The 27,230-nt window shown below is 54.8% G+C and overlaps 2 protein-coding genes across 2 annotated transcripts; one reads left to right on the plus strand and one right to left on the minus strand.

Moving 5' to 3' along the window:
• The first annotated feature begins 3,085 nt into the window (after positions 1–3,085).
• On the plus strand, positions 3,086–4,018 carry LOC129131872 (olfactory receptor 14A16-like). Its single transcript, XM_054650859.2, has one exon. It carries the CDS (start codon positions 3,086–3,088, stop codon positions 4,016–4,018), a length of 933 nt encoding a protein of 310 aa, XP_054506834.2.
• A 19,837-nt stretch (positions 4,019–23,855) lies between these two features.
• On the minus strand, positions 23,856–24,788 carry LOC143696314 (olfactory receptor 14A16-like). Its single transcript, XM_077192425.1, has one exon. The coding sequence runs from the start codon at positions 24,786–24,788 to the stop codon at positions 23,856–23,858; it is 933 nt and encodes a 310-aa protein (XP_077048540.1).
• Between the last annotated feature and the right edge of the window lie 2,442 nt (positions 24,789–27,230).

The following is a 27,230-nucleotide window of genomic DNA, read 5'->3' on the forward strand; positions in this document are numbered from 1 at the left end:
ACAAAATCTGCCAGCACTGTCTAGTCTGGCTGCCCTTGGCCTCTGGTGGCTGCCCCTCGTCTGCCCCTGGAACACTGGGGCTTGGTTGTTTCCTGCCTGTGGAGACCCCAGTGACACTGTGAGGACCTGGTGGAACCATGGAGACCATTGTGACACTCTGGGATACCATGGTGACACTGTGGGGCTTCATGGAACCAAGAGACCACCATGGCTCTGTGGGGCCTCGTGGAACCATGCAGACCATTAGGACCCTTCAGGGCCTCGTATAACCACGGGGCCATTGTGACACCTCAGGGGCTCGTGGAATCAAGGGAACCACTGGGACATTGTGGGGGACCATGGAATGAGAGGAACATGAAACACATCTGGCTGATTTGGCCTCCTAAGGGTGACCTGACGGGTCTGGCTGATCTCAGAATGTCAAGGGCTGCCTCTCATCTGCCCATGAACCACTGGGGCTCCATGCTTTCCTTCCTATGGAAAGAACTGACTCTCTTTTCAGACGCCCAGGGACAAAATTGGTACTCCGCCCTAAAACCTTGCTGTATGCAAGCATATCTCTCAGAGAAAAACCTGTCAGCACTGGCTGGCCTTGGCCTCTGGTGGTCACATCTCATCTGCATCAGAAGCACCAGGGCTGTGCAGCAGCTGCAAGACAGCCCTGCCAGAGCCAACTTGGGCAGCACTTTGGCCATGGCTGCTGGGCCTGGGCCTGAGGCAGGAGCAGGAGACAAGTGACCCTTGCAGGCCTGGGGCCTCATGGCCTCCTTGTCCCTGCTCAGCAGCCTGGCAGGGGCCGCCCCATGCTCCTGCCCTTGGCATTGCACATCCCCACATGCCAGTGCCCATCCCGGCAAGAGCCCTGAGCAAGGAGGGAGGGACAGCATCTGCCTGGCCAGGCCCTGGGGCTCAGGCCTTGGCCCTTGGCATTCCTCAAACACATCCAGCTTTGCTCAGCACCAGAGACACCTTGGCCTTGTTTGTGCCCAGCTGTCATCACTGCCTCCAGGGTTCTGCTCTAACTGGAACCTGGGGACACTTTCCCAGTCGTGTTCCTCAGTGGAACCCATTAAAACTTCAAGAAACTTTTGGAGTTTGAATTTAATTTTGAGTTCTTGAGAAGTTTTTTGATCACTCTCTCAGGGACTGAGTCTGATGTAAACAACACCAAATCCCCAAGAGGCTCATTAAAGTCCTTGTGCTGTGTCTGTGCTGCTGAGCTTTAAAGGAACAGCTCTTCCCAGGGCCAGCTCCTCTCCCAGCCCAGCAGGGCTGAGGGCTCTGCCTGCAGGCACTGAGGGGACAGGAGCCAGGCAGAGACAGGCTGAAGGCAATCAGGATTGGGAAGACATTGAGCTGAGACTTCAGCTGGGGAAAGATCTTCACAGCCCTGTGCATGGTGAGTGTGTGGGTGCAGGGCAATGTCCCCTGTGCTCCTGGAGGGATCTCCTGAAGCCAGCACACCCCAGAGCCTGGGGGATGTGTCAGGAGGACTCTCCCAGTTTCTCTGTGGCACAGGAGGAGCAGGAGGAGCAGGAGGATGTGCTGCAGAGCAGGGCTCCCCTTCTGAGGGGACTTGTCGTGAGCTCATTCAGGGCAGGAGTTTCCTGCTTGGGTCTCTGCTTTCCTGAATCTGTGCCCCCACTTTTCCCTGGCACAGCTGGGTGGCAATGCAACCTCAGCTGTGCATAGGAGAGCAGGGGCTGAGACTCTTAATCCATCACCCTGAGGATTCCTGGGCACCTCAGCAAGTGTCTGCAGCTGCCCAGCCTCCAGATCCATGCAGCATCACCTTTCCATGGTGCCCAGGCTGGGGGAGCTGTTCTTTAATCCCTGCAGGGCCGAGCAGCTGCAGGGCAGGGCTGGCCCAGGGGCTGGGCTGGGCTCTGGCAGCTCTGGCAGGGAAGGAGCCCGGGGCCACAGGAGCAGGTGGGGCTGGGACAGCTCCAGCAGCAGAGCCGTGGGCAGGGAGGGAGGGAGGCAGTGCTGAGGGCAGCCCTGCTGCAGGGCAGATGTGGCACCTGCCGGGCCTGCCCTGCAGGGCAGACACTGCCCTGAGCAGCACAGCTCTTGTGTCCCCTCGCAGCCAGCACAGCCCTCAGCCCGGGGGCTCGGGGCCCTCAGTCCCTCCTGGGCCGGCAGAGCAGCCCCAGAGATGAAGGGCATCTCTCCGGCCATGTGCCCATTCATTCCCTGCTGACCAGGGCCTGAGGGCCACTGTCCTGCCCTGCTGCTGCCTGGCAGGGGCTGGGCAGGGCTGGGCAGGGAAAGGCTTTTCCTCAGGCCCGGCTCTCTCTCCCCTTGCCTTGCCCAGGTGCTGCTGGCATTGCTGAGGCGCTCTCTGGAATGGCAGTTCCAGCTGCAGGGCCAGGCCCAGCCCTTGGGCTCCTCCTGTGCAGGCTGAGCACAGCAATGGGGTGTCCCAGCTCCCTGTGCCCGGGGAGCTCTGGGCAGGGCAGCCTGGGAGGCTGGCAATGAGCCCACTCTCCTGACTCTGGGAAAGGCAGGAGCTACTTTGTGTGCCAGGGATCCCTCTGCTCTCAGCAGAGTCTCCTGGCTGTCCAGGGTAACACGGGAGTGGATCTCAGAAAGGTGCAAGTCCAGGGCAGCTGGAACAGGAGAGAGGGACAGAGCAGCTCCTCTCAGTCTGCACTAAGCCTCAGACAACCCTCCTGCCTCCCTGGACTCTCTGTTCTCCTAGGTGCAGCAGAATCTCTCATTCTGCCTTCTGTCATCCCCAGCCCTTCCCCCAGGCATCTTCTCTGCCTTAGCTGAACATTCTTTATCCAAGTCCCAATAGCAGGACTGGCCCCTGCCCTCACTGTTCCCATGAACTGATTGGGGGTAAGGGCTGACTCCCAGGTGTCCTACAGGCCAAGGTCCAGCTCCTGACACAACATTGGCCAGCAGCAATCAGGGCTCCAGCAACCAAGGTGAAGGAAGGTCCCCTAGACATAGACAAGGAGGAGGTGTTCAGTGGCAGGAAAGACTCTATGAGAAAGGGCTTTGATAATTCTGTGAGAAATCTCCCCTCCATTGCCCTGTCTTTCCTCCTTCTGCAGGTTGAAATGCCCAGAGACAGCAAATGTCCAACAGCAGCTCCATCAGGCACTTCCTCCTGCTGGCATTGGCAGACACGCGGCAGCTGCAGCTCCTGCACTTCTGCCTCTTGCTGGGCATCTCCCTGGCTGCCCTCCTGGGCAACGGCCTCATCATCAGCGCTGTAGCCTGCGGCCACCACCTGCACACGCCCATGTTCTTCTTCCTGCTCAAGCTGGCCCTCAGCGACCTGGGCTCCATCTGCACCACTGTCCCCAAAGCCATGCACAATTCCCTCTGGGACACCAGCACCATCTCCTACTCAGCATGTGCTGCACAGCTGTTTCTGTTTGTCTTTTTCATGTCAGCAGAGGTTTCCCTCCTGACCATCATGTGCTACGACCGCTACGTGTCCATCTGCAAACCCCTGCACTACGGGACCCTGCTGGGCAGCAGAGCTTGTGCCCACATGGCAGCAGCTGCCTGGGCCAGTGCCTTTCTCACTGCTCTGCTGCACACAGCCAATGCATTTTCCCTGCCCCTGTGCCATGGCAATGCCCTGGGCCAGTTCTTCTGTGAAATCCCACAGATCCTCAAGCTCTCCTGCTCCAAATCCTACCTCAGGAAACTTGGGGTCATTGTGGTTACTGCCAGTTTGTCATTTTGTTGTTTTGTGTTCATGGTTTTCTCCTATGTGCAGATCTTCAGGGCCGTGCTGAGGATCCCCTCTCAGCAGGGACGGCACAAAGCCTTTTCCACCTGCCTCCCTCACCTGGCCGTGGTCTCCCTGTTTTTCAGTACTGGGTTTTTTGCCTACTTGAAACCCTCCTCCATCTCATCCCCATCCCTGGATCTGGCAGTGTCAGTTCTCTACTCAGTGGTGCCTCCAGCCCTGAATCCCGTCATCTACAGCCTGAGGAACCAGGAGCTCAAGGCTGCAGTGTGGAGACTGATGAGTGGATGGTTTCAGAAACATTAAACTGCTGACATTTCTGTAAATCACTTGTAATATGGGCCATCTTTAATAGTTTTTGTTCATTTGGTCATGGCATTCTTTTCCCTTTGTTATATTTTTTTTAATATTTTCCACAAAAAAGTCCTTGTTTCTGCTTTCCACAAAAAAGTCCTTGTTTCTCTCCACCTTTTCTGTGGCCCCAAACTGTGTCAATGAGAGGCTTTGCTCTCAGTGGCTTTAAATGAACTAAAGGATCTCCCAGCAAACTTTTGATTGAGATCCCCCTTTTGTTCCCTTCTCTGGAGCTGCAGCAGCAATGTCTGTGTGCAGAGCTGGGGCAGATCAGGACTGGTCTTGCTGGCCACACCATTCCTGATCCAGGCCAGGAGCCATTGGCCTTCTTGCCCACCTGGGCACACTGCTGCCTCATGTCCAGCCTGCTGTCCATCAGTGCCCCCAGGTCCCTTTCTGCCTGGCCGCTCTCCAGCCCCTCTGTCCCCAGCCTGTAGCGCTGCAGGGGTTGTTGTGGCCAAAGTGCAGCACCCAGCACCTGGTCTTGTTCAACCTCACCTTGCTGGATTTGGGCCCTGGATCCAGCCTGTCCAGGTCCCTCTGCAGAGCCCTCCTACCCTCCAGCAGGTCATTACTCCCAGCCAACTTGGTGTCACCACGTTTCCATGAGAGTCACAATGGTGTCCATGATTCAATGAGGCCTCTCATTGAATGTCACAACGTCCCTTTAGTTTCATGGGACCACTTTGGTGTCACCAAGTCCCTTTGATCCTTTGGCCCTTCATTTTCACAATGTTCATTAGTTCCCCAATGGTCCCACAAGGTCGCACAGTGCAGCAACGGTCCCCTTAGTTCCATAGTGTCCCAATGGCCTCTTGGTTCCAAGGGGCACCACAATGTCAAAATTATGTCCTTCTTTCTGAGTCCCTGAGGAGCAATATTGAGCCCGTGATTCTATGGGGCCCTGCAGCATCACAATGACCCCATCATTGCACAAGGTCCGGCAGTGTCACAATGGCCTCCATGGTTTCAGAAGGCCACACAGTATCACAGTGGTCCCTTGGTTCCATGAGGCCCCAGAGATCCCCAATGGATTCCCTGGTGGTGCAGTGTCACAATGGAGCCCTGCTTACGCAAGATCCTGCAGTGTCATGAGGGACTCTTGGTTCAACAGGACACCAGAGTGTCACAACTGTTCCCTTATGTGCTGGTTTTGCATGAATTGACATTTGGTGAGAAGTGTAGCATTGTATGTTTTATATATGGGTTTATTGTAATGTTGGTTAATTTTATATGTTAAGAATTTGGTTTGACCCTCGGTTCCCCCCATGCTCTCCCTTGTAATGGTTCGTTCCTTCTGCCTGTTACCTGTCAATCATTGTAACCGTCCCCTTTCGGGTCCAGAATCTTCTATGTCAATCATCCCTCACCTAACATATGATTTGTCCCCTGAGCCTTTTGCCTCCCCTGGGCCCTTCCTATTGGTTCAGCATGTCCCTCGTGCCCCCCTCCTGGGTTCTGTTCATTGGTCCCTCGTGTCCCTGTCCGTTACACCTTTCCCCTTTATAAGTGCCTCCCTAACAGTTCTTACCTGACTTCTTACCGTCACTGGGCTCGCCTGGGTCAAATAAAGCACCTTCGCATCCAAACACGTGTCCACTCCTTCCTTCCTTTGCCTCAGCACTTCGCAGTCCTGCTCTCGCCTGCGTCACCACGCAGCAGACAGAGCCACTGCTCAGGGGTTCTCGCCGAGAACCTGGGAGTGGCGGGATTCGTAGGCTCCACGGGTCACTCCGGGAGTGGCTAGCCAGACCCGTCAGCTCCAGTGGCCGCAGAAGCGAGACTGCAGAGAAGAAGCTGCCCATGAAAACTATTATTCTGAAAAGAGCTGCTGAGAGCTTCCTCTGTGCCTAACAGCACCAATCAGTGACTGGTTTTGAAGACTGACACCTTGTTAAACCACTCAAAAGCTGGACACGCCTCTGTGAACACACATGTGAAAGATGAACAAACCCGGGGAAAAGCTCTCCCTTCCATCCTGGGAACAGGTAACAAGGCCGGCCTGGCTCCTGTCTCAGCTAGGCCAGGCCAGGTAGGCCCTGTTGCAGGGCTGGGCCCATTCTCAGGGACCCTGCCAGGCCCTGTCCCAGCAGAGCCGGGCACCAGCAGCTGCCAGGCAGGGGGAGGAGAGGCCATCAGCCCCTGGCGTGTTCCAGCTGAGATCTCAGCCATTTCCCCCCAGTGTGGCCGCTGCACGAGATCGTGTGGCTGAGGCCAGAGGCGGCCTTGTAGCCCACACAGAGAGTGGCCCTGAGCCTGGAATTGAGTGCAGCAGGGGCCAGAGACCGGCCATGGGGCTGATCCTGACACAGCCCCCAGGGCAGCCTGAAAAATCCATCACCGCGATTGCTTCAGCTGCCACACAGCAGGAAGCACATGACCATCTGCAGGCCCCAGGTGAGATATTAACTCTTTCAGTGCATAGATAAGGCTTACAGACCTTCAGTCCTGCCTCAGTGAGAGAAAAGGACAGAGTAAAGACAACTAGAGAACAACATGAGACATGAAGGTCAGTAAGAAGATGTCAAGTCCCAGATGGGAGGGTGGAGGAGATGCCTCAGTCCTGGGCTGAAATCCTCTTGTAAAGCTATGGAGAAAATATAACTGGTACATCAGACTCTTTTTTCCCTGTAACTCATTAAAAGTATGGGGGAATGAAGTGTTCAAATTGTAGATATGAGCAAAGGCATTTCTGCTAAAGCAAGCAGATGTTGAAGTAGCTGTGATCCCATGAGAAGTTCGAACCAAGAGAAGTGATGAAGACCCTTTGCCCCCAGGGAAAGAAGAAGAAGACCTCTGTGCCCAGAGATGAAGATGATGTCAGAGACAGATAAAGGGAACCTTTGCTCTTGAATAGCTCATCCCTAAATTTATACCCCAAAAGTTGACATAACTCACAAACACAGCTGTGGAAAGGCTGTGAAAAGATGGGAGGGACTTCACAATTGCAGTCCTGGGCAGCTGCTGTTTGTGGAAATTAAAAGCAATGAGAGAACTGTTTTCTTGGGGAGAAGTCTCCATAAAATGACAAGAGAGACTCCTCTCCCTAAGTGAACTGAAGAAAGACTATTCTAGAGGTGATAAACTGATTGAATTGTTTCTGTACATTCTTAGTGGGAAAGAAAAGGTTGTAGGAGCTAGAAGAAATGTTTTAAACGTTTTATTCAAATTCTAATTTTTTACATTTAGTTACTATTAATAAAGTTTCCCTTATACCCTTTTAAAGTCTTAAACCTGCTTTGCTTTCCATCTAATCCTATCTCACAGTAGAAAATTAGTAAGTATATTCTAGTGGGGGCACTGGCATTTAGCCAGCACTGAACCCACCACACCTTGGTTCCACCAGTCCCTGCAGTGTCACAATGGCCCCTTGGTTCCATTGGGCCCCAGGGTCTCACAAGGGTCTCCTTGGTTCCATAGTGTCTCAATGGCCCCTCGGTTCAATAAGGCCCTGCAGAGTCACAGTGGCCTCCATGGTTCCACGAGGACCCAGAGTGTCCCACTGGACTCCTTGCTTCCATTCAGCCCCACGGTGTCACAATGGGGTCTTGCTTCTATGGTGCCTTCAGTACCCAGTGTCACTGTGATCCTCTTAGTTCCACGGGGCCCTGCAGTGTCACAATGGCCCCTTGCTTCCCCAGGGCCCTGCAGTGTCACAATCATCACAGAATCACAGAATTAACCAGGTTGGAAAAGACCTTGGAGATCAGCAACTCCAACCTGTGACCCAACACCACCTTGTCACCCAGACCATGGCAGTGAGTGCCACATCCAGTCTTTGCTTAAACACCTCCAGGGACGGTGACTCCACCACTTCCCTGGGCAGCCCCTTCCAATGCCCAATCACCCTTCTGTGAAGAATATTTCCTCATGTCCAGCCTATATCTCCCCTGGTGCAGCTTAAGGCTGTGTCCTCTTGTCCTGTCACTGTTCCCTGGGAGAAGAGCCCGAAGCCCCCTGGCTGCACCCTCCTGTCAGGGAGTTGTAGAGAGTGATGAGGTCTCCCCTGAGCCTCCTCTTCTCCAGGATAAACAACCCCAGCTCCCTCAGCTGCTTCTCACAGGACTTGTGTTCCAGACCCCTCCCCAGCCTTGTTGCCCTTCTCTGGACACGCTCCAGCCCCTCCTGGTCCTCCCTTAACTGGGGGGGCCCAGAACTGGACACAGCACTCGAGGTGTGGCCTCACCAGTGCCGAGTACAGGGGAAGAATCCCTGCCCTGCTCCTGCTGGCCACACCATTCCTGATCCAGGCCAGGAGCCATTGGCCTTCTTGCCCACCTGGGCACACTGCTGCCTCATGTCCAGCCTGCTGTCCATCAGTGCCCCCAGGTCCCTTTCTGCCTGGCCGCTCTCCAGCCCCTCTGTCCCCAGCCTGTAGCGCTGCAGGGGTTGTTGTGGCCAAAGTGCAGGACCCAGCACCTGGTCTTGTTCAACCTCACCTTGTTGGATTTGGGCCCTGGATCCAGCCTGTCCAGGTCCCTCTGCAGAGCCCTCCTACCCTCCAGCAGATCCACACTCACACCCAGCTTGGTGGCATCTGCAGATTTGCTGATGCTGGACTCAGGCCCCTCATGCAGATCATCAGTGCAGACATTGAAATCCACGGTGGCTGGCTCTGATCCCTGGGCCATCCTGTGGGTGCCCTGTGATGGCACTCAAGGTGATCTGTTCCATACCCTTGCCGGGCACCCAGGTCAGGCTGACAGGCCTGGAGTTCCCCAGCTCCTCCTTCCAGCCCTTCTTGGGGATGGGCTCACATTGGCACCTCCAGTGCTCTGGGACCTCCCTGCTGAGCCAGGGCTGATGGTAAATGATGGAGAGCAGCTTGGGGAGCTCATCCACAGCTCCCTCATCCCCCTGGGATGGATCCCATCTGCTCCCAGAGACACCTGTGAGCATCTGAGTGGCTCAGCAGGTCCCCAGCTGCTTCCTCCTGGATTCCAGGGGGGCTGTTCTGCTCCCTGTGCCCATCTACAGCTCAGGAGAACACTTGTCCTGAGGACAAGCTGTCTTCTTGTTGAAAATTGAGATACACAAGGTGGTAAGCAGGTCAGCCTGTTCCTTATCTTTAGTTACTGTGTTACCCACTGCATCCACTATCGAGTAGAGGTTCTCCTTATTCCTCCTTTTGCTATTAGTTTATTTATAAAAACTTTTCTTTATTACTTTTTACAGAAGTGGCCAGGTGAAGCTCTAATTGAGCTTTCATCTCTCTACTTTTCTTTCTGCATGACCCAACAACATCCTTAAACACTTCCTGAGTTGCGTGACCTATTTTTTCTGAGTTCCCACAAAAAGCTCATGCCCAGCCAGGACAGTCATTTTCCTCTCTGGTTCAACTTTGTCACAGAGGCACAGTCTGATCCTTCCCCCTTTAAGATTCCTTTCTTGAGTTGTGTCCATCCTTCCTGGACACCTTTGTTTTTAACGGCTGCTTCCCTTTAAAAAATCAGTACCTGATTCGGTTCTCTCCTAATCTGCATCCTGAATAGGCCAAGGTTTGCCCTTCCTGATTCCAGGGTAGACGTTTTGTTTGTGCTCTTCCTTCTTTCACAGGATATTGAAAACTCGATTATTTCATGGTGGCTGTGCCCCAGGCAGCCTCCAACCACCACATCTCCCACCAGCCCTTCTCTGTTTGTGAACAGCAGCAGACAGAGCTTTCCTTGGGAGTGGGATTGTTACCAAAAATGCAGTAAAATAAAAACTCCTTAACACCAATGTAGCATTAAGAAGCAGCATTCTTTATTTGGCCAGATGCACAGGGGGATAGCTCCTCCCAAAGCTATGCATGCTGAGTACAGGAAAGTTTCTGTTTACATTCTGTATTTTGCATACATATTCATTGATTGTCCTGGACTAAACGTACATATGTGTGGAGTTGGCCCAGCTGTGACTCAGAGTCAGCTGGTATTGGAATGAAATACCAATATAGCCGGATGGAACGTGCCTTGGCTCGTCTGACCCTTGCTGCTTGACCAAGGGCGGCAGCTGTGGTGGTTTCACCTCAGAGACACCTTTGGCTGGCTGGATATTGCAGCTGGGTGCTTGGGACAAGTCCAGGCAAGCAGGAACTCAGGTTTACCTCTGGTGGCAAGGCTTTAGGCAATGGTGAAGGAAAAGGAGATGGGTCCTGCTGGAGGGTTTCGATCCAGAGCTTTATTCCTGGCACACAGGCTTCTGAATGCAGCAACAGCTCCAACAGAACAAAGAACCGTGTGGCTGCAGTGCTTTTTAACCCTGGGGAGAGGGGGAGGGAAGGGGTAGGGATCCCACCAACCAGGTAAGGGAGGGGAAGTCTCAAGGGACAAATGACACCTGAATAGCCCAATGTCCCCAGGGCTGAGAGGCATCTTTTGAAGTTTGCCAATCACTCAACGCCCTTGCTGGCATACCGAGATTGACGGACAGTTCTCAGCAGGAGGCAAGGGGAGGGGAAGGGAGAGGGTTATTGGGACACCTGGGTAAAGAACCGGGATACTGAGACAGGCTAATATATCGCACTGCAACAAGCTGGATTTTACCCCAAAAGAACCGAGCATGAGCTTCAAGCCCTGAGAATCATTTGTTTAACTTGGGGTGAGCTTGAGTGTTCCCCCAGAAGCCTTTGGTGTTGTTATGCTAAGTTGTCCCAGTTCTGCTCCCCTATTGGTTACCTGTTTGCCCTAGATGGTTGTTGTTCTAGAGTGTTCCACCCCCAAGTGTATATATTATTGTTTCCCCTTTGTCTCAGGTCTTTGGATCCTGTCCCTTGTACTGTGGTCATCTTCTCCACATTTGTTGTTTTTCACCCTGTTATTAAAGTTCTTTTTGGACAACTCCATCGAATCCGCTCCTTTTCATTTTCGCCACCCTCGCCCTGAAGTCAGGGAACCAGAGAGATTTGTCGCAGCCATACTCACCACAATGCATATGATAATCATTTCCCCAAAATCATTAACTCATTTCCCCTCCCCTTTACCCATGTGTTCTTCTGTCCTGGGGGTCTCTGGTGGTCCCTGGTGCTCGTGGACCCCAATGTTCCAGTGGGCCTGGCTGAGCTGGCAGGACACTGAGGCTGGTGAATTTCAGTTCCCCTTCTCACACAATGGGCATTGTGGGGTTTCCATTGGCCTGGGGTTTTGGAGGACAAGCTTCAGGTGTGAGCTCAGCTGGTGTAGGCAATTTATCATCTGGTAACATGAGGTCACAGAGTGGGCTATGACACCACAGCGTGGGTTATGTGAGGTCACTGAGCAGCTATGGCATCATAGGCTGTCTCTGTGACATCACAGAGCCAGGTGTGACAGCACAGGGCAGAGGACTGACATCACAGAGCAGACTATGACATCACAGAGTTGGCTGTGACATCAGAGACCAGCTGTGTGACATTAGAAAATGGGTTGTGACATCACAGAGCAGGCTGTGACATCACAGGGGGAGGGGTGGCTGTGTGACATCACAGGAGGGCTGTGTGACTTCACAGAGTGGGTTGTGACATCAAAGACCAGCATAGCGATATCAGAGAATAAGCTATGACATCACAGAGCAGGCTGTGACATCACAGGAGGGCTGTGTCAGGTCACTGGGTTGGTCACTCTGCCCCTGACCCCCCTCACAGATTTCCCCCGAGAAGTCCAAAGCTGTTCATGCCCAGCAGGGTCCCTGTCCCCTGGTATCCCCCTGGTCCACCTGGAGCTGCAGCCTCCCCCAAGGATGTTCCACAGGACCCACCCCAAAACCTGACTCAGGGACAAGGGGCTGGGCTGTGCGACCAGGACAGCAAGGACGGGGATTATCCAGGTCACTGTGGCCTGGGTTGGTTTCCCAGGGCAGGAAAGATGTCTGGCAGCTGGAGCAGGGTCTGGGAAGGGCCTCCAAGGTGGGGCTGGAGCCCTTGGGCTGTGAGCAGAGGCTGAGGGAGCTGGGCTTGTCCAGCCCAGAGCAGGGAAGGCTGAGGGGCTCCTCATCCCAGCCTGGCAGTGCCAGCCAGGAGGGGATGGAGAACACAGAGCCAGGCTCTTCACTGGGGGGCCTGGGGGGAGACAAGAGACAATGGGTAGAAGGGGAAAGAGGGGAGATCAGCCAGGACAGGAGGAGATGAAATGAGTCAGGCTGGTTTCAGCATTTCCTCAACACCAAAAGCAGCCTGACCCCGTTCCCCATCCACCACTGACAGCTTTGCAAATCAGGAATTGTTCAGACTGTATTGCCTCCATTCCCAGATGGGCATCCTGATACAAGAGTTTAAGTGTGTTTATATCTATCACAGAACCATATCTTTCTAAAATTAATTTTAGTATGGAAATCACTTGTGGATGGTGGAATCATCAGACACTGCAGACACTGGACATAGCTCAGGGAAGAGTGAGATTGTCATTAAATTGTATTGTGTTCAACCATGGTCTGTTGGCCATGAAGAGAAACTTCCTGTGCCTCTGAGTCCCACCAGTTCCTGACCCCCAAAGGACACAAACCTGGTGAGTTCTGCTTCCCACTCCAGTGGTGGCACCTGCACCTCCCTCCGTCCCCAGAGCAGAGCTCCCTTGTCCCAGAGAGTCCCTGGCAATGCAGGGATGAAGGGAACAGGGCAGGCTGTGGGGATCAGGGGCAGGGCACAGCCAGGGATTTGGGGTGGTTGTGAGCCCAGGGCAGGACCCGGCCCCTGGCCCTGGTGAACCTCATCCCATTGTCCTGGGCCCATGGCTCCAGCCTGGCCAGATCCCTCTGCAGAGCTTCCTGCCCTCCAGCACAGCCACACTGCCACCCAGCTTGGGCTCACCTGGGAACTGACTGAGGGTGCCCTCCATGGCCTCGTCCAGATCAGCAATAAAGAGATTTCACTGACCTGGCCCCAATCCTGAGCCCTGAGGACACCCCTGGATGTGACTCCATTCCTCAGCTGCTCTGAGTGCCAGGGGTTGGATGAGGGAAATGGTGGGGAGGGGGTAGGGACAAAGTGGGATTGATTGTCAGCCATGGAGGGTCTTGATTTTCATATCTGTTCAAACTGCATAAGGAGGTTCTGGGGATCAATATCAACTGGGGATTGCTGATGTCAATCTATAAACAGGAAAAGAAAACTAAATAGGACAAAACAATTCTCTATTCATTATTTTGAATATAGTAGATTCTGTTTGAATACACTTCTGAAATATCTCTAATTAACCACAGAAGAATTGAAGACTTGAGTTATTCACATGGGCTTGTCTTGTTAGGGTGTTTTGAACAAATGTGAATGAGCCTTTGTCACTGAGTTTCTCAACTGAAGAGCTCAAGAAAGAAGAGGCCTCTGGAAAAGTAAAATTCATCATCAACCTCCAAGGTGCTGAGGATCCATCCTGATCAGAGCAGCAATGAACAGAAATGGGCACAGCTTTGTGGCTGGCCCAGCTTTGGGATGGGCCCTGGGCCTGGAGCAGGAGCAGCTCTTGAGGGCCCCAAGGCCGGGGCTCTTGTGCTGCCCTGGGCAGATGGGATGGCAGCAGGGGCTGCAGAGCTCTCAGCATCTCCTGCAGAGGAGAGCAGGGCAGCCAGGGAGCCTCCTTTCCCTTGGCCAGGCACCTTCCCCCATGGTGGGGCTGAGTCCTGTGGCAGCTGCAGCTGCTGCTGTGCCCTTGGCAGGGGCTGAGGCCGTGGGGCAGTGCCCAGAGCAGCCTGGCCTGAGCAGAGCTGTGGGGCCAGAGCCGGCTGGGCTGGGCTGGGCTCAGAGAGGCCCTTGGTGCTGCCCAGAGCTCAGGGCAGCTGGCAGAGCTTGCAGGGAGCTGGGCTGGGCTCAGAGAGCCTGGCCCAGAAACCATCAGTGTCCATCTCAGCCTGGCTGAGTGTGCAGGGGCCAAGAAGAGCAGCCCAGGGTCTGCAAGTTCTCTGGGTGGGAGCTGAGCTTGTGAGCCCCTGAGCCCTGCCCAGTGCTGGGGCTGCACCTCCAGCTCCAGAGGAGATGGGACAGATGGGAGCAGAGACAAATCATTCCTGCTGCATTCATTCTTGTGTTTGCTTATACAGGTGACCTGGATCCATATGTAGAGGAAGTGTTTTGTGTCAGATAACACTGGTAGAGTGAGAAAAATAGGAGTTTTTAGCTGAAAATAATATTTCATGCATAAAACACAATGAGAAAAAAAAAAAGACACATATGATCAGAAGAGCATCTGAGTTTTTCAGAGGAGGAGAGACTCATGGATGTTCCAGTAGTCAAAGCTGTTCAAATTCTTTCCTCAGGGCTTCCTTGAGATAAGAGGTGACCACCAGAGGCCAAGGCCAGCCAGAGCTCTCTCTCTTGGCAGCTTTTCTCTGGGAGAATCTCTGGGAGAACCCTTGCATATAGGGAATTTTTCAGGGGGAGTAGCAATTTTGGCCATGGGCACCTGGGAAGACGGATAGTTCTTTTCCATAAGAAGGAAAGCACAGAGACCAAGGGTTACAGGGGCACATGAGAACAGACCTCCAGCATGCTGAATTCAGTTGAGCCAGTCAGGCCAAGCCAACCACACTTGTTCCATGTTCCCTTGGATTCATGGGGCCCTGCAGTGTCACAAGGCTGCCTTAGTTCCACAAGGCCCTGCAGTGTCATGGTGGCCCCTTGGCTCCATGAGGCAAAGCAGAATCAGAACGGCCCCTTGGTTCCATGGTGCACCACGGTGTCACCATGGTCCCATTGGTTCCACCGGGCGCCTCAGTGTAACAATGGACCTTTGGTTCCATGAGGTTCCTCAGGGTCTCAGTGGCCCCTTGGCTCCGTGTGACCCCGCTGTGTCACAGTGCCAGGTGGTTCCATGAGGCCCCACAGTGTCCAAATGGTCTCCTTGGTTCTGGGAAGCCCCAGAGAGCCACAAGGGACCCTTGCTTCCAGGAGGCCTTGCTGTGTCACAATGGACTTTTCGTTCCAGGAGGTTTCACACTGTCAACAATGGTCTGAGCACTGCAGTGTCACCATGGATCCTTTGTTCCATGAGGTTCCAGAGCAAACCATGATCCCTTTGATTCCAGAAGGTTCTGCAGTGTCCCAATGGACCATTGGTTCCATGCAGCCCCACACTGTCACAATGACCCCATGGCTCCAGGAGCTTCCACACTGTCAGCAATGCTCTCCTTGGTTCCCTGAGGCCTTGCTCTGATACAATGGACTTTTGGTTCCATGGGGTTCCACTGCATCACCAGGGACCCTTTGTTCCATGGGGTTCCATAGTGTCACAGCTGACTCCTTGGATCTGTCATCCTCTGCTGTCACCAAATTTCCAAAATATCAGAATAAGGCTCCATAACACTAATTTGGTGTTTCAGAGGGCATCATTTATTCAGGCCTAAGGTCCAACATGGGATAACTCCTAACCTTATTAGGACATGTAATTCTACCACTGTGTTGCTTATATACAGTCACTAAATGTGAATTACAATTTACCCATTTCCATAAAACCCACCCCATGTTCCCAGCTTCACTCCTTGTTTTCTCTATCCCTGCACCCTTGAGCCCGATGTCATCTTCTTCTCTTCCAACCATCCTTGCTGGAAAAGCAGCCCCTGCATGCCTTGTTCCTGTGCTGAAAGTTCCCAGGCAGGGTAAAAATGGAATGAACCCTTTTGGTATCAGCCCCAGGCTTTGTGTGGGCAGGCAGAGGCAGGCAGGAGGCAGAGCTGTCAGCAAAGGAAGGGCCCAGCCAGGTGGGGCAGCCGGGGGATGCCGACAGCCTGCAGGGACAGAGGCGCAGGGCAGGGACACCATAGGACAGCCTGGGCTGCACAGGGCACAGGCATGGGCAGCAGCTGCAAGACAGCCCTGCCAGAGCCAACTTGGGCAGCACTTTGGCCATGGCTGCTGGGCCTGGGCCTGAGGCAGGAGCAGGAGACAAGTGACCCTTGCAGGCCTGGGGCCTCATGGCCTCCTTGTCCCTGCTCAGCAGCCTGGCAGGGGCCGCCCCATGCTCCTGCCCTTGGCATTGCACATCCCCACATGCCAGTGCCCATCCCGGCAAGAGCCCTGAGCAAGGAGGGAGGGACAGCATCTGCCTGGCCAGGCCCTGGGGCTCAAGCCTTGGCCCTTGGCATTCCTCAAACACATCCAGCTTTGCTCAGCACCAGAGACACCTTGGCCTTGTTTGTCCCCAGCTGTCATCGCTGCCTCCAGTGTTCTGCTCTAACTGGAACCTGGGGACTCTTTCTCAGTCGTGTTCCTCAGTGGGATCCATTAAAACTTCAAGAAACTTCAGTGTTTCAATCTAAGTTTGAGTTCTTGAGAAGTTTTCTGAACACTCTCTCAGGGACTGAGTCTGATGTAAACAACACCTAAGCCCTGAGAGGGTCATTAGAGTTTTCCTAGTCCAGTTATGGAGAAAGATTTCAAAGAACTTGTCAGAAACAGACATTCCTATTTTAAATGATGTATTTTTATCTTATTTCTCTTTAGAGCAGAGGTGATTGCAGCATTCTGTGATTGATATTGACCCAGGGTCTCTCCTCAGCATCTCTGGCCTGCTCACAGAAGCTGTGCCTGGAGCTCTGACCCAGTGTGGACAACCTTGCTCCACATTGCCCAGCCCCATCCTGTCTGTCCTCACTCCCCTGGGACCTGCTGTGCTTGGAGAGCTGGCTGCACCCAGCCTAAGAGGGGTTTTCCCTTTTCGCATTTTTTGAAGCAATCTGAAACTCCTGAGTTTCCCCACTGCAAACAGACACACTGCTCAGGTGTGTGCCAGCCCCAGGTGCCACCAAAGCCACTGAAGAGCTGCCCTGGGCCAGCTGTGAGGGTGGATCATCAGCCCAAGCTGCACTGGGCCACTGCAAGGGGCTGTGGCCATGGGCACTGCACTGACCCCACTGCTGGGTTTGGCTGCCACGGCCACCGTGAGAAATTAAATTGTCCTTGGAAACACTGGGGAGGACTGGGACATACTGGGGAACACTGGGAACGCTGTGGGAGACACTGGGACATACTGGGAGTGACACTGGGGAGGGCTGGGACAACCTGGGGACACAAGGAATGCTAAAGGGAGAATCTGGGTGGGCTGGGATGGACTGTGAGGGTGCACTGAGACAGACTGGGACATACTGGGAGATACTGGGACAAACAGGGGACACTGGTGCATCCTGTGGATGACATTGGGGGGAACTGGAAGGGACTGGGAATGAACTCAGGTGTATTGGCAGGGACTGGGCTGTACTGGGAGGGACTGGAGGGGCACTGGGGTTGTACTGATTTCAACTTGGGATGAAGTGGGCTTTACTGGGGTTATACTGGTCTGTACTGGGAGGGACTGAAGGAGGGTGAATGGGCTTTTCCCACCTCCACCGCATCCCATTTGCTGAGGCTCCTGCCCATCACCACCAGCAGCCAATCAGCGCCAGGGATCCGGGCCTGAGGGCGGTGCCTAGGTGGACGCTATCTTTTTTTTTGCCTACAACTCCCGTCATGCCCCGCGGTCGAAAACAGCCCCATTGTAGCCGGGACTACAACTCCCGTCATGCCCCGCGCTCCACAGAACCCCGGGATCTCCCGCCATCTGTTCCATAAGTGTCCCCCAGACCCTCCAGGATCCCTCAGTGCCCCCTCAGCGCCCATTCGGGCCCCCCAAAGCGTCCCCGGAACCCCTGAGTGCTCCCAACCCCACAGATGCCCGGTACAGCCACTTCTGGGAATTCATCTCCTCTCATCCCCCGCGGCCCCAGAGCCCCTCAGAAAACAGTCCCGCGCCTAAAACTCCTGCCGTGCCACGCGCCCTAAAGAACCTGATTAGAGCTCCCCGAGCTCCCCCCAGGGGCTCCCGAGCCGTTTACGTTCCCGCCGAGGACCTTAAGTCGCGGCTCGGACGCAAAAGTGTCCCCCAAGAACCTTCCCGGACCCCCAAACATCGTGTTCAAACCACTTCCGGGACTACAGCTCCCATCATGCTCCGCGGCGCACGTCCAGCGCTAGTCCAGCCGGGACTTCATCTCCCGTCGTGCCCCGCGCCCTTCCGGGAGCCATTGCAGCTGCGCCTCGAACTCCCGTGATGCTCCGCAGCCCTGTTAAACCGTATTAGGCCCGCGCCTTCAACTCCCATAACCCCCCGCGCCCCTGAGAGCCACGTCAGCGCCCCCTAAGGGCCTGCCCCGACCCCGAAGGGCCCCAAATTCCCCTCCCTGACCTCCAAGGGCCCCCCTGGACCCCCAAGTGCTGCCCCGGACTCCGAACTGTCCCTCAGAATCCCTGAGTGCCCCGTCCAAGTTCCCACCGGCTCCCCCAAGTGTCCTCCAGACCCTCAAGTTCTCTCTGAATTCCCTCCCCAGACCCAAAACTTTCCCAAATGTGCCCAAGAAATGGCTCCAGGGACCCCGAAGTGGCCCCCCTTTGACCCTATCGGTGAAAAAGATAATAAAAATTATGCCAAAAGGACTACAAATATTACTATTTACTATAAAGCGGAAGAAATAAATAGCCTATAGAAATTGATTAATTGATGAAGGGAATTGTGTTCCTTAGAACCAATGACCAATAATTTTCTTGGTTGCTAAAAACGTATCAATTTTTTATATAAATATAAAAATTAGGTAACAAAAATATTGTCTAATACTATCATATATTAGAATAATATTATTTCAATTTATTATTAATACAATTTTATTTATAAGGAAAAATGCTTAAAATGCTTAAATTTGTTTTTTCTATGTTTGGATGCCAGTCCCAGGTGGGTGTTGTCAGACATGGTGACATGTGGGGTGAGGAGCAGGTTGTCCAAACAGGCTCAGCCTGCAAGGGGCTCATTCTTCTCCATGGCCAGACCTCCTGAGGAGACATTCACCATCAAGATCACCTGGTGAATGGTTCTGTCACCTCTTCTCTGAAATGAAAAGTAAAAAAATATTTCCTTGACTAATACCAAAAGCCATGATGTGCACTTTGGAATCTCCCTCCTGAACAGAACTCCAAACTGACTCCAAACACTGCTCAGTCCCTAGAGAATGGAAAACAATGGAAGGGAGACATAGAAGTCCTGAGGTCTTTCTGTATTTTAATCATCCCCACGGTGGATTTGGGGCTGGGTCCAGGAGCCTCAGGCACGGAGAGAAGGCTGAAGAAGCTGCTCAAGGAGTCAGCAGCAAAACTCCAGGTGCCTTGGAGCATGGCTGGGCCCCAGTGAGGGCAGGGAGTGCCAAAGGCTGCCCAGGGCCTGGTGAGAGCAGATCCTTGAGGCCAGGATTGCAGGGAGCCCAAGGCTCTGAGCAGGGAACTGCAGTGCTGAGCAAGGCCTGGCTTGGCTGCAGGAAGCAGAAAGGCCAAGGCCTGAGCCCAGCCTGGGCCAGCAGGGCCTGTCCCTCACGGCTGCCTCGGGGCTCTTGGTGGGCCAGGGGGATGTGAGGGGCAGCAAGGACAAATGGCATCAACCTGCAGCCCCTGCCAGCCTCCCCAGGGAGGCCGAGGGAGAAGCAAAGTGCAGCCCCTGCCAGGAAAGTTCCTCCTGTGGGGCCTCCAGAGGCGCTGCCCGAGCCCAGGGGACAAAGGCCTGGCTGCCTGTGGCCCTGCCAGCCCTGCCCAGCCCTTGGCCATCTGTCCTGCAGGCTGTGCCCCCTGGGCGTGCTGCTCCTCTGCCCTGGCCGGCTGCACTCGCCCATCTCGCTGTCCCCCAGCATTTCTCACCCAGCGTTTCTGTGCCCTCCCTGGGCTCCCTGCACCCAGCGCTGCCGGCTCCTGCCACACAGAGCCCGGCCATGGCCCAGCCTCACGCTGCCACACCTCCAGCACCAACATTCTGCCCTGCGAGGGACTTTGCTTTCTCCTCAGCTCCAGCCTGACCCTTCCAAGCTGCACTTTGGGGAGGTTTCCTGCAATTCCCACTGCCAAGGAAAGCTCTGTCTCCTGCTGGTCACAAACAGAGAAGGGCTGGAGGGAGATGTGGTGGTCAGAGGCTCCCTGGGACACAGTGACCATGAAATTATTGAGTTTTTACACATTCTGTGAAAAAAGAGGCATCAACAAATCTTCTGCACTGGACTTGTAAGAGCAGACTTCAGCCTATGAGGATGTAGATTTGGCAAGTACCAAATCAGGTGCTGATTTTTTAAAGTGAAACAGTCCTTTTAAAACAAAAGATTCCAGGAAGGATGGATGCCCTTCAAGAAAGAAATCTTGAAAGAGCAGGAACAGCCTATCCCTTTGACCCAAAAAGTTAACTAGCAAGGAAAAGGACTGGTCTGGCTGGACATGGAGCATTTTCCAGGAACTCAAGGGAAAAAAGAGGGTGCATCATCTTTGCACAGAGGGGCAGGCAACTCAGGAAGTGTTTTAGGATGTTGTTACGTCATGCATGTCCCAGACTGCAAGGCAAGATGGATCCTATTTGCCATCTCTATGGCTGTTTTCTTCTGTTAAGTGGGCAGTTTTCCTTATCTCTTCCATAACCACTCCTCCCTCCTGGGGAGACATCTGCTGATAATGGGCTATTGAATGTCACTGCATGACTGATAAGAACTACAGTATCCCATTGGGAGATGCTCCGCCCAGAGGGAGGAGCCAAGCATTCCTACCTGGATATAATCTGAGTTTCTGGAACACCAGCACAGCTTCTCCTCTGGATTTCCCAGAGGAACAGCAGCTTCCTCTTCCACTGGATCTTCAGAGGAATACTACACCTTTCTACAGGATCCCTGCTCCAACAGAACCACACCTGACACTCCAGGAGGGCTGCAGCCACAATTCCAATTGGACTGCTACCAACACCCTGACCCACAGGTGTCAGGTTGAGTTCTGACTCTGTCAGTGTTGTTTTGGTTTACTGCATTGTTTATTTTATCTTTTTATTTTCTTTCCTAATAAGGAACTGTTATTCCTGCTTCCATATTTTTCCCTGAGAGTCCCCTTAATTCAAAATTGATAACAATTTGGAGGGAAGGGATTTACATTTTCCATTTCAGGGGAGGCTCCTGCCTTCCTTTCCAGACACCTGTCATTCCAAACCAAGACAATGCAGAAAGAAAATTAGAGAGGTGAAAGCATAATAGTTGCTGGCCACTTCTTTGAAGAATATTAAAAATATTTTTTATGAATGCATTAATGGCAAAGGGGTGAAGAGGAACACCTCCATTCCTTATTGGGGGGATATGGTAACCAAAGCTGAGGAAAAGGCTGAGGTACTTAACCCCTTCTTTGCCTCAGTTTCCAACAATAAGTCAACTTGTCCTCAGGGCAAGTGTTCTCCTGAGCTGTAGATGGCACAGGCAGAAGAACAGCCCCCCTGTAATCCAAGAGGAAGCAGCTGGGGACCTGCTGAGCCACTCAGATGCTCACAGGTGTCTCTGGGAGCAGATGGGATCCATCCCAGGGGGATGAGGGAGCTGTGGATGAGCTCCCCAAGCTGCTCTCCATCATTTACCATCAGTGCTGGCTCAGCAGGGAGGTCCCAGAGCACTGGAGGTGCCAATGTGAGCCCATCCCCAGGAAGGGCTGGAAGGAGGAGCTGGGGAACTCCAGGCCTGTCAGCCTGACCTGGGTGCCCGGCAAGGGTATAGAACAGATCACATTGAGTGCCATCACAGGGCACCCACAGGATGGCCCAGGGATCAGAGCCAGCCAGCGTGGATTTCAATGTCTGCACTGCTGATCTGCATGAGGGGACTGAGTCCAGCATCAGCAAATCTGCAGATGCCACCAAGCTGGGTGTGAGTGTGGATCTGCTGGAGGGTAGGAGGGCTCTGCAGAGGGACCTGGACAGGCTGGATCCAGGGCCCAAATCCAACAAGGTGAGGTTGAACAAGACCAGGTGCTGGCTCCTGCACTTTGGCCACAACAACCCCTGCAGCGCTACAGGCTGGGGACAGAGTGGCTGGAGAGCGGCCAGGCAGAAAGGGACCTGGGGGCACTGATGGACAGCAGGCTGGACATGAGGCAGCAGTGTGCCCAGGTGGGCAAGAAGGCCAATGGCTCCTGGCCTGGATCAGGAATGGTGTGGCCAGCAGGAGCAGGGCAGGGATTCTTCCCCTGCACTCAGCACTGGTGAGGCCACACCTCGAGTGCTGTGTCCAGTTCTGGGCCCCCAATTTAGGAAGGCCATGGAGGGGCTGGAGCGTGTCCAGAGAAGGGCAACAAGGCTGGGGAGGGGTCTGGAACACAAGTCCTGTGAGGAGCGGCTGAGGGAGCTGGGGTTGTTTATTGTGGAAAAAAGGAGGCTCAGGGAGACAAGGTGGTGTCAGGGCTCAGGTTGGACTTGATGATCTCCAAGGTCTTTTCCAGCCTTGCTGATACTGTGATTCTCTGGAACCACCCTTGGAGCAGGTGCAGGAGGAGCCCTGGGCGTCCTCTTCAGCAGCTCCAGCAGCCCAGGTCCCTCAGCTTCTCCTGCCAGCCCCAAAGCCCATCCTGTCAGTCCTGCAGAGCCTCTGCAGCCCCTCCTCAGTGCCCAGAACAGGGAGCCCCAGAGCCAGAGACAGCAGCCCAGATGTGCCCCCCTGGCCTGGGGTGCCTCTGGCAAGGGAGCAGCAGCAGGCACTGCAGGAGCCTGCAGACAATTCCTGCAGCACTTGTAGGATGATCCTGCTGCCCAAGAGACGTTCCCATGGTGCCAAGTCAGGAACTGCAATGGGGAGTGGGGCCAGAGAGGAAAGGGCAAACAGGGATGGGCTGTTTGCAGGGGAGGGAACAGTGATGGGCAATAGGAAGAAATCTGGATCAGGAAAGAGGAAAGAAAGGAAAGGTGAAGCCAAGGAAATGCTCAGGGCAGTTTGGGTGTGGCTGCCAGGCAGCCCTGGCTCTGAGCAACAGCGTCTGCAGTGGCACAGGAAACTCCCAGCTGATGGGAACAAACTTTCTGGCTGAGTGCAGAGGCCAGGACAAAGCTGAGTGGTTTCCCTGGTGTCGCCCAGGCCTTGCTGGCCCCAGGGGCTGATGGCATTTGTGCTCCCTCAGGTTCATGTCCCCACAGCAACAGCATGGGGGTGCTGCCCCTGCTGTGTGCAATGCAAACAGGGGCTGCTGAGGCAGTGCTGCCGTGTCTGTGCCTGCAAGGATGGGGCACCTGTGTGAGCTGGGGGAGAGGCCAGGGCTGCAGAGGGGGGATGTTGTTGGCAGCTGCATGAGGACGCTCTGGGACGCTGCCCTGGGCTGTGCAGCGCACTGGGGATGGATCAGCCCCTGCTCTGCTGCTCCTTCCCGTCTGCCCCAGGGCCCTTGCAGAGCCCCAGCCATGCTGTTTGCCCCCAGCCTGCCCACGGCCAGCCTGGGGCTGCTCACGGGGGTTTCTGTGCTGAGCATTGGCCTGGCCGTGTTCTTGAGAGAGCCTGGGCAAGGAGCCTGGAGCCCCCAGGGCCTGGCCTGAGGCGTCAGCGCTGCCCCAGCAGTGCCCATGGCCTGTCCCTGCTGCAGCCCCGGCACTGCCACCCCCAGGGCTGTGCCCGGCCCCGAGAGCACTCAAGCCCTGCAGCAACACCAGGGCCACCAGGGCAGCGGGGCAGGGCCACGGCAGCAGCACTGGCAACACCAAGTGCTGCTGCTGCTGCTGCTGGGCACAGCTGCTGGGGCCGCCCTGATCTGCCCCAGCTCTGCACACAGACATTGCTGCTGCAGCTCCAGAGAAGGGAACAAAAGGGGCATCTCTGGTGAAAACTTTGCTGTGAGTTCCTTTATTTTGTTTAAAGCCACCAAGGGCACAGCTTCTCATTGACACTGTCTGTGGATCACAGCAAAGGTGGAAAGAAACAAAATGGGAAAGGGGATGAACAATGACCTTGTTTGTGGACAATATTAAAATACTAAAACAGAAGAAAGAAAAGAACAAACAAGCATGAAACCCAAGAACTATTAAGGATTACTTTCATTACAAGTGACTTGTAGAAATTGGCCAGCAGTTTAATGATTCTGAAACCATCCAAACATCAGTGTCCACACTGCAGCCTTGAGCTCCTGGTTCCTCAGGCTATAGATGACGGGATTCAGGGCAGGAGGCACCACTGAGTAGAGAACTGACACTGCCAGATCCAGGGATGGGGAGGAGATGGAGGAGGGTTTCAAGTAGGCAAAAAACCCAGTACTGAAAAACAGGGAGACCACGGCCAGGTGAGGGAGGCAGGTGGAAAAGGCTTTGTGCCGTCCCTGCTGAGAGGGGATCCTCAGCACGGCCCTGAATATATGCACATATGAGATAATAATGAACACGAAACAACAAAAACCTAAAGAAATGGAAAACACAAGAAGCCCAAGTTCCCTGAGGTAGGATTTGGAGCAGGAGAGCTTGAGGATCTGTGGGATTTCACAGAAGAACTGGCCCAGGGCATTGCCATGGCACAGGGGCAGGGAAAATGTATTGGCTGTGTTCAAAAGAGCATTGAGAAAGGCACTGGCCCAGGCAGCTGCTGCCATGTGGGCACAAGCTCTGCTGCCCAGGAGGGTCCCGTAGTGCAGGGGTTTGCAGATGGACACGTAGCGGTCGTAGCACATGACGGTCAGGAGGGAAAACTCTGTTGAAAAGAAAAACACAAACAGAAACAGCTGTGCAGCACATGCTGAGTAGGAGATGGTGCTGGTGTCCCAGAGGGAATTGTGCATGGCTTTGGGGACAGTGGTGCAGATGGAGCCCAGGTCGCTGAGGGCCAGCTTGAGCAGGAAGAAGAACATGGGCGTGTGCAGGTGGTGGCCGCAGGCTACGGCGCTGATGATGAGGCCGTTGCCCAGGAGGGCAGCCAGGGAGATGCCCAGCAAGAGGCAGAAGTGCAGGAGCTGCAGCTGCCGCGTGTCTGCCAATGCCAGCAGGAGGAAGTGCCTGATGGAGCTGCTGTTGGACATTTGCTGTCTCTGGGCATTTCAACCTGCAGAAGGAGGAAAGACAGGGCAATGGAGGGGAGATTTCTCACAGAATTATCAAAGCCCTTTCTCATAGAGTCTTTCCTGCCACTGAACACCTCCCCCTGTCCATGTCTCAATGATCTTCCTTCAGCTCTGTTGCTGGAGCCCTAAATGCTGCTGGTCGATGTTGTGTCAGGAACTGGACCTTCAGCTGCAGAACACTTGGGAGTCAGCCCTGACCCCCAGTCAGTGCAGGGGAACAATGAGGGCAGGGGCCAGTCCTGGTGTTTGGACTTGGATAAAAAATGTTCAGCTAAGGCAGAGAAGATGCCTGGGGGAAGGGATGGGGATTGCTGAAGGCAGAACGAAAGATTCTGCTGCACTGTGGAAGAACAGAGAGTCCAGGGAGGCAGGAGGGTTGTCTGAGGCTTAGTGCAGACTGAGAGGAGCTGCTCTGTCCCTCTCTCCTGTTCCAGCTGCCCTGCACTTGCACCTTTCTGATATCCAGTCCCGTGTTACCCTGGACAGCCAGGAGACTCTGCAGAGAGCAGAGGGATCCCTGGCACACAAAGTGGCTCCTGCCTTTCCCAGAGTCAGGAGAGTGGGCTCATTGCCAGCCTCCCAGGCTGCCCTGCCCAGAGCTCCCCGGGCACAGGGAGCTGGGACACCCCATTGCTGTGCTCAGCCTGCACAGGAGGAGCCCAAGGGCTGGGCCTGGCCCTGCAGCTGGAACTGCCATTGCAGAGAGCCCCTCAGCAATGCCAGCAGCACCTGGGCAAGGCAAGGGGAGAGAGAGAGCCGGGCCTGAGGAAAAGCCTTTCCCTGCCCAGCCCTGCCCAGCCCCTGCCAGGCAGCAGCAGGGCAGGACAGTGGCCCTCAGGCCCTGGTCAGCAGGGAATGAATGGGCACATGGCCGGAGAGATGCCCTTCATCTCTGGGGCTGCTCTGCCGGCCCAGGAGGGACTGAGGGCCCCGAGCCCCCGGGCTGAGGGCTGTGCTGGCTGCGAGGGGACACAAGAGCTGCGCTGCTCAGGGCAGTGTCTGCCCTGCAGGGCAGGCCCGGCAGGTGCCACATCTGCCCTGCAGCAGGGCTGCCCTCAGCACTGCCTCCCTCCCTCCCTGCCCACGGCTCTGCTGCTGGAGCTGTCCCAGCCCCAGCTGCTCCTGTGGCCCTGGGCTCCTTCCCTGCCAGAGCTGCCAGAGCCCAGCCCAGCCCCTGGGCCAGCCCTGCCCTGCAGCTGCTCGGCCCTGCAGGGATTAAAGAACAGCTCCCCCAGCCTGGGCACCATGGAAAGGTGATGCTGCATGGATCTGGAGGCTGGGCAGGTGCAGGCACTTGCTGAGGCTCCCAGGAATCCTCAGGTGATGGTTTAAGAGTCTCAGCCCCTGCTCTGCCCTGCACAGATGAGTTTCCATTGCCACCAATCTGAGCCAGGGAAAAGTGGGAGCACAGATTCCAGAAAGCAGAGACATAAGCAGGAAACCCCAGCCCTGAATGTGCTAATGACAAGTCCCCTCAAAAATGACCTGATCTTCAGCTGTAGCTCTGAGCAGCCCTGGCTGCAGCCCCAGCTTCCCCCCCTGCAGCCGTCCCTGGCAGCAGGAGCCGTCCTGCCCTGTCCCTCTGATGGTGCCCAGGGCAGCCCCGCTCTGCAGCACATCCTCCTGCTCCTCCTCCTCCTGCTGCTCCTCCTGTGCCACAGAGAAACTGGGAGAGTCCTCCTGACACATCCCCCAGGCTCTGGGGTGTGCTGGCTTCAGGAGATCCCTCCAGGAGCACAGGGGACATTGCCCTGCACCCACACACTCACCATGCACAGGGCTGTGAAGATCTTTCCCCAGGTGAAGTCTCAGCTCAATGTCTTCCCAATCCTGATTGCCTTCAGCCTGTCTCTGCCTGGCTCCTGTCCCCTCAGTGCCTGCAGGCAGAGCCCTCAGCCCTGCTGGGCTGGGAGAGGAGCTGGCCCTGGAAGAGCTGTTCCTTTAAAGCTCAGCAGCACAGACACAGCACAAGGACTTTAATGAGCCTCTCAGGGATTTGGTGTTGTTTACATCAGACTCGGTCCCTGAGAGAGTGCTCAAAAAACTTCTCAAGGACTCAAAGTTAAAATGAACTCTGAAGTTTATTCAAGTTTTAATGGGTCCCACTGAGGGACACGACTGAGAAAGTGTCCCCAGGTTCCAGTTAGAGCAGAACACTGGAGGCAGCGATGACAGCTGGGGACAAACAAGGCCAAGGTGTCTCTGGTGCTGAGCAAAGCTGGATGTGTTTGAGGAATGCCAAGGGCCAAGGCCTGAGCCCCAGGGCCTGGCCAGGCAGATGCTGTCCCTCCCTCCTTGCTCAGGGCTCTTGCCGGGATGGGCACTGGCATGTGGGGATGGGCAATGCCAAGGGCAGGAGCATGGGGCGGCCCCTGCCAGGCTGCTGAGCAGGGACAAGGA

The sequence above is a fragment of the Agelaius phoeniceus genome, chromosome 33, assembly GCF_051311805.1.
Source record: "Agelaius phoeniceus isolate bAgePho1 chromosome 33, bAgePho1.hap1, whole genome shotgun sequence".
NCBI classification, from domain to species: Eukaryota; Metazoa; Chordata; class Aves; order Passeriformes; family Icteridae; genus Agelaius; species Agelaius phoeniceus.

What these genes read in the sequence shown, in the direction of transcription:
- LOC129131872 (XM_054650859.2), top strand. Translation starts at nt 3,086, where the DNA reads ATGTCCAACAGCAGCTCCATCAGGCACTTCCTCCTGCTGGCATTGGCA.
- LOC143696314 (XM_077192425.1), bottom strand. Translation starts at nt 24,788, where the DNA reads ATGTCCAACAGCAGCTCCATCAGGCACTTCCTCCTGCTGGCATTGGCA.